This window comes from Trichosurus vulpecula, chromosome 5 (assembly GCF_011100635.1).
Source record: "Trichosurus vulpecula isolate mTriVul1 chromosome 5, mTriVul1.pri, whole genome shotgun sequence".
NCBI lineage: Eukaryota > Metazoa > Chordata > Mammalia > Diprotodontia > Phalangeridae > Trichosurus > Trichosurus vulpecula.
Window position 1 is genome coordinate 210,003,816 of NC_050577.1, and position 12,622 is coordinate 210,016,437.

Below are 12,622 nucleotides of genomic sequence, written 5' to 3' on the forward strand. Positions count from 1 at the left end.
AAGATTTTGAATGTCTAGCTAAGGAGTTTGAATTTTACTCATAAGGCAAAAGGAAATTATTTCAAGGTTTTGAGTGGTGACATGATCATATCCATGTATAAAGAAGGTAGAACTGAGACTAATCAATTAAATGATATGAAAGACTGATTTTGGAGGGAAAAAATGGGAGTCTTTTTCAATTGCTCAGACAGGGTTTTTATATGGCTGATGGTGGTGGAAAGAGGGAAGATGGAAGTGAGATGATTAGTACATATTACGTTGGTAAATGCACTATGATTTAGTAACATTAGATACACAAAGGAAGAATGAAGGAGGAGTCAGATAACACCAAAGTTTCAAATATATAAGTCTGAATGAACTGGTGAGCCCATACATAAATACTGACTAAACTTGATTGTAGACATGTTGAATTTTAGGTGAGGCATGCAGATGGTAATAATTTATATAGGTGCTTTGTGGTACAGCTCTGGACCTGAAGGAGGCCTGGGCTGGAGATAAGATGTGAGATTTGCTCACATAGAGATAAATCAATTAAAGACATGGGAATAAACAATAATGCCAAGATTTAAAGGGTGGAACAGACAAAAGGAATTACTATCCTTTTATGAAAAATTACCTCTCCAGTAGGGAAAATTTTAATAATTCTTTGTAAAGACTTAGTTAAATCTTTATGTTTGGGTGTCCACACCCTATTGTTTGGAAGACTAAAAGGAGATCATTTTGCTTATGCATGGTATCCTTGATGGTATTATGAAATCAAATTTACCTTGTTAGCTCTCAGGAATATTAGAAGGATCTTGTGAGAAGAAAGCTTTAATAGTATGGCATGTTTTTCAATAGCACGGCGTTTAATGTATATGCTGCTTATATTTCCAAACTAATAGTCTGAGATAACTTGAGATACTTACTTCTCATGAACAACAATAAAACACAAATAAAACTCAGATGTTCTTATCATCAAGATCAAATGCTAACTGTGCTACACCTGTCTCTTAATTCTAACAGAAAGTTCAGACATAGAGAAATGGCTTAGTTTTTCAAACAGCACCTGTAACCTTTGAGGAATGATTCACTCTAGTCAGATGTCTTAAATTTGATAGTTAGCATATTAATACATATCAGTATTTTATTGGGAATTTTCCAGAAAACTATCACATACTTTCTATAGTTTTAGATACCACATTTTAGAAAGCAAGTTAATAAACTGGAATATATCCAAAGAACAGTGATTGGAATGGTGAAAGACCTGCAAAGTATTCTATAGAAAAATTATTTGAAAGAACTGAGGATGTTTAGCCTTATAAATAGAAGAAAGCTTTGTGGAGACAACAGTTGTAAAATATGTGATGAATTACGATGTAAAAGAGGAAATGGACTTTTTTTTACTTGAAGTGGAAAGAGGCTAATTTCAATTCCTTATCAAAAACATGTTTTCAACAATTAATATTGTCCAAAATAAAAGAAGGCTGCTTTAAGACATGTTGAGCTCATTATCATCAAGTAGATGTTACATGATGATCTATCAGATCTGTTACAGAGTGTATTCCTTTGCTGTTACAGGTTGGATAAGGGCCCTCTAACTTCCCTTCTAACTCTGATATATAAACAATTCTCCTTTTATGTAAGTAGACTGTTCCATAGACCTCTACATAAAGCAATTTTAACATAAAGCAAATTTGTCCATGGATGTGAGGAAGGGCGTGAGAGATAAAGGAAGGAAGGGACAGCATGCTTAGGGAGGGAGGGGACTGGTTCAAGGAGCCAGGGACAAAGAAGTGAGAGCAGGAGAAGGAACACATGGGGGCCTTACTGGAACCTAGAGGAAGAACATGCAGTGAGTGGGGAAGACACGTGGAGGCTGGACACAGGCACACGAAAGGCCAGGCAGGACACACAGGAGCTAGGAATAGATACACAGTACCCAAGTGTTAATGGACAGAAGACAGATAGATGGGAGACAGAGCAGGACAAAGGTCTCCTCCCAAGGTGACTCCTCGATCCACTGCCAGTGGCAATATCTCCACACATCTGTGGTTCTGCTTTCACTTGAAGGGTTTTGTTTTTTTTTTTTTTTTTTGGTGGGAGGTGGGAGGCACAGAATGTCAAGCGGGGGAGTAGGAGTGAGAAGAACACAGTACTGTAAAGTTAACATAGGTTTTTTTTTTTTGGAATGTGGATTTCTTTTTTAATTCTTGACATACAGCTGAATTTACATAATGAGAATTTAGATAAAGCAAGAAGTGTCTCTATATAAAACTCTGGTTTTTAAATGTTTGTGCTATGTTATGGATAAAATAATTGTCACAAACGTAAATGACATGTAAAAAAATGATGTATTAGTTAGGTGGTAATTTTACATAATATGATGTAGTAGATAGAAGGCCAGTCTTGCAATCAGGAAGATTCATATTTAACTGTGAAATCATAGGCAAATTACTTTACTTCTAAGTGGCTCAGACAAATATAAATGACAAGTTACCAATATTAATTAGTCAAAAAAATTTCCACACCAAAAGTTCTCCACACCTATGAATTCCTAGACCCAAATACTCTCCTGGCTACTTAATGATATTAACTGGCACATCTTCATCTTTTTCAATTAGATTTTCCTACAAATATTCATACCAACAATTTCTCCAAATGTAAAAAAAAGTTTTTATAAAACTTTAAGGCTATTTTTCAATGCAAAAATTATTAACCTAACCATAATCAAACTGTGACAGTCAAACTATCTTCTACCCCACAATCTCCAATTCTGACACTTTATTTTTTCTTTCATAATTACAATAACTTTTATATTTAATAATAATTGTCCCATCCAAATATTTCCCTCTTATTCCACGATTTAACTCTTCTTTCATATGATAAATTTTTATTTATACACTTCCTACAATTTTTATATCTATTCTTTAATTGATATTTCACCTTCATTTGTAAGGATTAACTGAACAGGAAAATACTACTCACTAACAGATTCATTTGTGTCTATACTATTAATGTATCTTTTATGCACATGTGTAAGTAAACAAAGACTTAGTAAGAGTTCACTAATAATAAACCTCTATAAAATATTTCCAATGTCCACTACAAATGTTTGGCAAGATACATACGCCCTTAGTAGTATGGTTCTGAGCTGCATATGGCTGTTTGTCCCTTCATAGTGCATAATTATTTTATTTAGTGTCTCTTCATTGCAAGCTATTCTTCTTTTTCACTGTGTCTAACATTTGCTGATTCTACCTTTTGCTACTTTCATGTCTTTTCTGCCTTTTTTATCCTTCTTGAAAATTTATCTACCTTTTCTTGACATCTATGGGGAAAAGAAAAGCTGATCTTTTATAGACAATTGCCAGTCAAAGCACTCCTATCCTTCCATGAAGGGAATTAAGAAATCAAAGTGTGTTGGTTTTAATTACAGAATTTCAGAACTGGGAGAGAACTTGAAGCTCATCATTTACTTAAAGCCCCACATTTTGCACATGAGAAAACTGAGGTCCAGTTAGATTAAGTGATTTGTTTAAGGTCACATGACTACTTAAGAGTCTAGGTCAATTTCCTTAAAGCTGGAATGGTTCTTTGTCATGCTGCCTCCCTTTGAAGTAACATAACTGCTGTCACTTAAAATGACAAGGTTTTATTTGTACAAAGTTACTGTCTTTAATATTTTTGAAAGGAGCTGAGAGGATAAATTCTAACTCTTGTTTAGCAAATTAATCAAAACTGACTATTAAAGAATAGAATCCAATTCAATTTTGATCAAGGAGAAGAAGGGCCTTCATGGAAAAACAGTTATATTGCCTAAGAGTTGTAGCAAGCAACATTTTAACTGCCACCTCACCTAAAGAAAGAAAAAAAAGGACATTTTATTTTTTGCTTGAGATTCTTAAGGAATCAGGCTACCAATTTCTTTATTTCTATTCATTCAATAAGTATCAAGAATAAGTATCAAGTTCTTGCTTTGTAAAAGACACTTATGCTACATGCTGTATGTGAGGCAGGGGAGGGAGGGGCAAAGCTGGGGAGGGAAAGAGTGGAACAAATAAAATACCATCCTGTCCTTGGAAAGAGTTGAGACATATACACAAATCAGTATAAGGCAAAATGTGCCAATAGGTGATATCATTTAAAATGGATGTTTCTTTAAACAAAACTAGTCAGAAAACTACTTAAATTCTTACAAAGCACTTTACATTCTCATTTGATCCTCACAACAATCAAGTCCAGTAAGCAGTGCAGGCATTATTATCCCCATTTAGCAGATAAGGAAACTGAAACTCAGAGAATTTAAGTGGTAAGTCCATGGTACCATGGCTGCAAAGTGTCAGAAAGGGTATTCTTACCCAGGTTTGCTCCTGACCCCAAGTTCAGGCTCTTTCCACAGCACCACACTGCTAGAAAAGATAAAAAGTGCTATTGGAGATAGGAAAGACCATTTCTGGTAGAGGAGAAAGGGTAAAGGAGCTAATTTTTGAATTAAGCTACAAAGGATAAGATGGATTTTGAATAATGGAAATTTGCAGGAGGGCTGAAGATGCAGAAAAAGAAATATAGTACAGAGTGTAGAGCATGTTCATGGAACAATCAACATTCTATTTTACAGGTCCAACAGGGTATATATAGCTAAGGTAATAGTTGGAGATAAGTAATTAGTAGTGAGATTGCAAAGACCAAGCTAAGCCATAAGGAAATTAATGTTTTGGTAGTACAAAGGATGTATTCAAGGGGCGATGAAACTGGAAGTGGGGAAAAATGTAGGAAATCAAAAAGGATTTTAAGACCTTTTCTGGGTCTTTAAACTGATTCAGAGTTGTTGTTAACTATCATTGATAAAAAAAAAAAGGACCCTAATACTGAGCATTAGTGTATATTGAGAGGACAGCAACTACATTGAAATTTTTTATTTGTACACTATCCATAGACAAATTTACAGGAAAGTAGTGAATACACCAGATACTGTAATATAATAGCTGAAAGTAAGCAAAAATGAGTGGCCAGGATATAACAAAAGAAGGAATTTTGAAGGGCTTCCTTTCTGGAAGGAGCAGACAAAAACATACCATATTTGTTTGTATAAATGAAGAGAATGAGTAAGATAAAATTATTTCTGAATACTTAAAATGACAATCAAGATTTATGAATTCTTCTTGAAATTATACCTGTCTTTGCAACTAATCTATAAATTGTAACTATAATTTACATATCTCCTATAAATCATAATGTCTGTTAAAAATTTTCCTTATAAAAATAGTGTTAATACTTTTTCTATTCACTGTACTGTATTACACAACAGAATACACTTCTGCAAAGTTAAAAACTCCCTTTAAAAAAATTTATATACTTGAAACCCACCTTTTTCAATTAAATTTTCCTACAAATGTTCATACCAAAAATCTCTCCAAATGTAAAATCACTGCAAAAATAAATTTTATAAAATACTAGGGCCATTTTTCAATGCAAAATTTATTTACAATAACTAAAGTGTGCTATTCAAACCTGCCAACAAAAGTCCTTTTATATCTCCCAATCCTACCCTACGAAATTTAACATTTTATTTTTTTCTTTCACATTAGTATCACTTTAAACGTGATAATAATTGCTCCTATCCAGATATTTTCCCCTTACTCCATGAAGGATTAATTTAACTGAATAGGAAAAAAGACTAGTCATTAACACAGATTCATTTGTATCTATATTATTAGTGTATATTAATATGTACCTGTGCAAGTAAACAAAGACTTAGAACAAGTCCTCTAATAAACCTTTATGAAATATTTCAAATGTCCACTACAAACATTCGGCAAGACCAAAAAAAATGATCAAATGACAGAATTTAAACAAATTTATATTATTCCTGACCACAAAACCTTAAATGTGTGCAAAGTTCCAAAAATGGTGTTAAATCCTCCCCTTTTTTCTTTTTATATACAGAAAGAGTAGCTGACATTTTTAAAAAAAAAATTTAAGAACTAAAACTTTAAGGATTTCCTAAAACTTTGGACTCTTGGCATCTACGATTTAAAATAATCACATTTCCACAGTGAATTCTTATAACTCACTTAAAATAATGATTGGAAAATATCTATTTTATTTTTAAATCTTATTATAGCCACTCTAGCAATACTAAATAAACAGTCAATTAGTTGTTAATACCACTTATCTTCCTATGTTTATACCAATGAAATAAAATAATGGTAATTTAATATACTTTCAAACATTCACACACACACACACACACACGCACACATTTTTTTTCCTAGTATCCCTTGGTCAATCATTATGGCGACAATCTTATTTAGGTTGATGCTGACTACAAAATCAACAGGACACCCATAATCTAAATGTAAATAAATATGATTGGGATTATTTTCACTAGTAAAATGATTATGTCAATTATAGCAAAAGTAAGCCTAATATCCTTATTTTCAACACTCATCTGATTAGTAATTATTACAATCAGAAAAAAAAATTCTATCTTCCCAGTTAAACTTGATATGTACGTTAGGGAAGAGGCACAGATGCTATAAACTTCAGATGAGAAAATTCTCCAAATGATCTTTCAATACAATATATTAGAGAAGCTACAGAGGAATGCAACAGTTAGATATATACATTTATCAACTATAATAATGATGGCAGTTTTCTCATATGTACATACTATTGATGATACAATAAGCCATATTCTCTAAGGTCAAACAAATAAGCTCTGCTTTCTTGTCATAACTTAAAGGACTGGAAAACTTAGACAACTCTAATTTGAAAAGATTAGACAATATTTCTTCTAAGATTTTATATTTGCCCAAGTCTTTTTAGTATTTCTTACTTATGGGTTATGTGTACGTATGTTTGTGTAACTGCAGCTACAGTTATATGTTCCCCCTTCAGTACATATGTTCCCAGTTAAGTATTTATCCTAATAGAATAGACAGAACTCCTTGAGATAGGGACAATTTCATTTTTGCTTTTGTATCTCTAATACCTAGCATAAAGCCTTAATAAATGTTTACTGAACTGAAATGAATTGTAGACTGCAGTTTTATAACACTAGCTTTAAATAATATATAATAAACCTCATTTCTACTTTTGTGATTGATCTTCCTCAGAAATCAATGTGTGCAATAAAATGTGGAGCCTTTATTTCCACTTACTCTATTTCCTTATTTAAAAAAAAAATCTTTCCTTCAACAAAATTTCATAATCAACAGGAACCTGAATCCATTTTTCCTGAAGATAAAAATCTAACAATGTTTTAACACATATTATAAGAAACTATCTGATATTTATGAGATTTGGTTACTAGTAACAGTGAAAAATAGTTTAACTTTTATGAATTACCTTAACAAAATCTCTATCAGTTTTCTCCTTCCATTCTTCTCCAAATACAGTAGAAAATGATCCTAAAGCTATAAGCATAAAAGATACATTAAGTAAAAAGAAAGTATACATTTTCATTTAAATCCTTACTAATATCCATAAGTTTGCAAAAGCTTCAACAATGAAAGGCCATTTTAAAGTTTCCTACTGATTAAAAAATACTTTTATGGTAAATTAAGGTACATTTCATTATTGTAGTGATTGAAGGAAACAATCAAATGGTCTATACTTCATGTACTTATAACTCTTACACCCTAAATAGCTACAAGTTTTGGTTTTGTGGGCATACAGAAAGAAATAGTTTATATTAGGAATTAGTTAAAAAGCATTTAGCTTTCACTTATCTGGGGAAAAAATATTTGTCATAAGTCAATCCATGGGTGCCCCAACATGCCATATCTAATGAAATTTTATACAAGATTATATGTTATCCCAACACTGTTGTAACTATAATGTCTTATATCACATTCAGGTACAATTGTTAATGGAATTTGTACCCTAATACAATCATTCTATCTTATGTGGTACATTCATGATACAATCTACAGATGAACTCTGGTGGTAAAATCCTCATACTGTTAAAAATTCCCACAAATAATAGCCTGTTTTGTTTAAAAAACCTAAGTGATCTAAGCTGTGATTCATTTGGGTAATTGTGGGGGGAGTGTATGGTGGGGGAAGAGTTTCATTTAATGAAGTAATTCTTATTTACCAGTTGGCTGACATGTTTTATTTATCCATCATACTAAGGCATACATATATTAATAAATATTCTTCCCTAATATTTCTCAAAATGGGGGAACTCATAATATGGGTTAAAGAACTGCCAGTAAATCAGTAGAATATGTCTATCTTTAACTAAGGACCTTACGTTAAAAATGAGATACTTGCAATGAGTTACTTAGTAATGAAGGAGTTAATTAAATATTGCTCTTAAAATGTAACAGTACAGTGACAAATACTGGCAATGTGAAAACTATATATGATATCACAACAGTTAAAAAATAAAATCCAAACAATACATGTGACAAAGAATTTAGATATTTTAAGATATTGAAATTATGATATTCATATGTCCCTTTAAAAAATAGAATCTAATTCTAAATATTAAGTAAAATAACGTCCCCATTGAACGAAATATCCCAAATAGTTTACATCAAAGCAACTATTATTTTAAAATCCATAAATGTAACAAAAATATAAAGGGAAATATTTCCGTTACATAAGGCATTTTATGGCATTACTATTAACATTAATTCTTTTGGTCTACCAGAAGGCTACTTTAAGGAGTAGGTATAATTAGTTATAACAATAAATAATAGTTGGGTTACTTCATTTCTTGAATCAACTAACACAAGAAGTACTTTGCCCAATAAAACGTGTTCAACATACTAAAAAGAGAAATCACTTGTTTTCTTTGAAAAATAAAATAATTTTATTTACTGAGAGTTCTCTACTAAAATTGAATCTGTCAATGATATTTTAAAGGGGATAATGTATTAAATGATAATGTTATTATTTTGAAGATATTAGATAAATTGCTAAATAGGATTACTGACATGCAGTCTGGTGTGTTGGAAAGAATGCAAGATTTGGTGTCAAGAGATGTAGGTTTAAATAATGGCACTGATTTACTAAGGCATACTGTAGGAAAGTTGCACAATCTATTTACAAGGTTCAGTTTCCAAATCTGTAAAATGAGCAGAATAATTGCACTACTTACCTCACAGAGTATTTATATAAAAAAAACTTTGTAAAATTATTTATTTATATCATGTGTACAAACAATATACCATAGGATACCCAAGCTTGTTATTACATGCGATTCTGGTTTGATACTACATAAAATAAACATTCCACATTAGGAAAAAAAATGTGAAATGTCTTTATTTAGAGAGATAGTACACTTACTTTATAAAGTCTAAATTTAAAATCCAATGCTTTGAAATAAACAGAACCCCTTAAATATTTTAACTGTATTCAAACATCAAAACTTATGAAAAATTATTTTCTACTGATACCTAAAAGCCTTGTCTGACAACCAAACAAAGTCTTCATAAGTTCTTTTAGTACTTTAAAATTTTAAATGTACCTATAATTTAGGTTAAAGATATATATGGGGAAAGAAATCTGTAAATAATAATTAAAGGCAAATTTATTATGTTTAACCACAAATATGATAAAAAAAATTAAACATATTTTCTCATTTCAGAAAGTGAGATGTGACAAACGAAAAATAGCTAATTATAGAGAAAATGAATGTTTCCATGTATAAGAAAATCTGTTCTTAGCTGCAAGAAAATTCGCCACTAATATTTATGAGATTGCTTCTGTCATACCTTCAATTTCAGTATTTAAAATTTAAAAGTTGATAAGTAATTTAAGAAGGCCCTCTAAAAACAGACCTAGGAAAATATTTCACTTTCGTAAGTATATTTATTACACCAATTACTGAAAGAATAAAGAAAGAAAAAAATCATTCTTGTTCAAACATCAATCCTCAGCTACACAGAGGATTCTCTTTGGAAACTTTATCTTCAAGGTGCTGAAACTGAATATATTTTCTTTAGAGTGTAAGATAACTTCCAATGAAAAGATTAACAGCTAATGAACATTAAAAGATTGGTTAAATGTTACAATTTTACATGTTCATAAATATTACCAGGGAAGTTGCAAAAGAACTGTGAGTAGTCCTATAAAGAACCAAGAATCCCCTTGATCCTTTCCATATCTTCTTAAAATTATTTTTATTTATCCTCACACAGATATATCTATATCTACATCTATATCTATATCTAAAACCAAGTCCAGGTCAAATTCCAAGTAATCATATGTAGCAGAGTATATCACAAATAAAAATATACTTACTAATTAAAATTAGACATACAAAACACACTAGGCCAAAGTTGCAAACATTATTTCATCAGAAAAATGCTTTATCACTAATTAAATGCTTTATCACTAACTGATTAAAAATATAAGCAATAATGATTTACAATATATGATAGTAAATTCCTAGTCTGTGTCCACAAAAGTTAAACATTCAGATTTCTAAATGATGAGATAAAATGTTTTATTTATTCCTTCATCTTGCCCACTACTAAGAAATATTTTATAAAGGCAATTTTATCTTTGAAGAACAACTAATTGTGGTTAAAGTAATTTTGAATACACAAAACAATAACATTTGGGGGAAAGAGTCCCAAAATGATTCTACACTACTGCCAATCAGCTAATTTACAGAGACACCTTGGCCATGCCAACTATTGCTCTCTTTTTCCTGCTAAGTGTAAGGGCAAGAAATATAATTTTGTAAGCTCTTAGTATACAACAAATATAAACACTGGGAAATTTAGTCTAAGAACCACAAGCAACTCTCCTTAGGAAGAGAAAATTTCATAAAACATGAAAATAATTTGATTTAAAATAAACCAACAAAAGCTTACAACTTAAAAAATACAAGCATGCCAAACATTTGATAAATCATAATAGGCTCATTTTGGCAGCAAATTTGTAAATGCATTGATTTATAATTTTTATTAACAGAAGCTATAATTGTATTATAACAAAAACAGATTCTAGAGGGTTTGTAGGGAATAATTTCTGTAAGATGATATTTTTCTTTTAAAATATTTAACTGTAATAAACAACTTGAATTTAGGTTACAGACTCACTTAGAAAAAAGTGGTCATTTTCTTATATCAAAATAGCATAGAATTTAAGATACTGAAGAAAAATTACTCAACTGAATTTAATATTTTATGTGCAAACAGAATGTAAATTTACTACAATTTTAAAGCAATTTGGTGCTAAATAACTTTTGTTATTAACTCACCACAAAAATTAATTGATGGATGGATACACAAGAAACATCACCAAAATGCCAGAGGACTTGATGTCAGAAATGAGGAAAAAAAAAATTTTCCAACTTAATGCATCTATTATAGATACTATCTAAAAAAATGAAAAATTCACCTTCTTATTGATCACTCCCTTATTCTTACCTTGATAAATACAATAAATTCAACTTAAAACTTACTGTCGTCAAACACCCCAGCATTAGCAAGTAATAAAGTGATGATTTTAGGGTCTTTTTCAAGTTGCATGACGTGCTTGCTTTCATTTGACAGAAGAGTGCATACATTAATAGCAAAGTCCACTTCATTTGGGAGTCCAGATAACAGGGAAAGCACCAATTTATTATAATCATTTGGCGAATTGAAGTCCATAGATAGCCCATAGCTTTGACGAAGATAATCTACCAAAGATATAAAATAGTAAAAAACAAAAGAAACCAATTACTCATATGTCTCACGGATAAACTACTACTTCAAATAATTCCCTAAATTTTATTTGTAGCTAATAAATTTGCTTAATTCTTTTTTAAAGAGAAAAAGGTCAAACTCTGTTTTAAAACACATTAACCAGAACTGTATGGGTTCAACCTTGTATATCCTTAAAACTCATCTTACTTAATCTAAGATTATGCATCAATCATTTGTGATTTCATCAGAGTAAGTATTCCCTCCAGTGCCACTGAAAGCAATACTTCTCTCTACTCAAACAGATGCTTTGGGTGAATTGCTGAAGGCCCTAAAACTCACTACCTAGCAACCACCCAACTGGTGATGAGACTTTCTGAAGTAAGTTAGGCTGATCAATATGAAACAATCTGTCTTTCACTATGCCTGTATTTAGGCTTTCCAGGTTTAGATCTGCTGGCACAGACTTTGAGAACCTCAAGTCACCATCACATGCTGCCTTATATAATTATTAAAATACAGAAAAATGCACATTCACGATAGGGTATTATTTGTATTTGGGGGATTTAAGCTTTACTGAGCCATGATTCAAAAATTATATGCATTGTTTATTTTAATACAGAATAATTTAATATTGTAGCAAGTTTATCCATATAAACCTAACTACATTTACCTAGAACTGCTTCTTGTAATAGGCTTTTGAATAGTAGGGTTATTGAAGCAAGGGTCCAGTGCCACTGAATTTGTCAGCTTAACAGAAAGACTTAGTGTCTGTAAATATTTGCTACTTATGGTATCCCCCTAATTTTATGTAATATTTTATTAATTTATAAAAACTCCTCAACTTTAGTACAAACAAATCTTATTGCCAGATCCTGCACCTAGTGCAAGGCAAAGCCTTAGCAGCTGGGTAGGGGAGGGAAGGACGTGGGTAGTGGAACACAGGCACAATAAGGAGAAGGGATTAAATAGGAAATTTGGGACGAAAG

General features: G+C 31.2%; 1 protein-coding gene across 1 annotated transcript in view; it reads right to left on the bottom strand.

Annotated features, from left to right (window-relative positions):
- The window catches only part of ARID2 (AT-rich interaction domain 2), a 236,290-nt gene that overhangs the window by 83,474 nt on the left and 140,194 nt on the right, over nt 1-12,622 (bottom strand). The window contains exons 5-6 of the mRNA XM_036759335.1: nt 11,411-11,629; nt 7,333-7,400 (exon numbers count right to left, since the gene is read on the bottom strand). Of these exons, the coding sequence (XP_036615230.1) occupies nt 7,333-7,400; nt 11,411-11,629 (287 nt within the window). The remainder of the gene's footprint in view (nt 1-7,332; nt 7,401-11,410; nt 11,630-12,622) is intronic.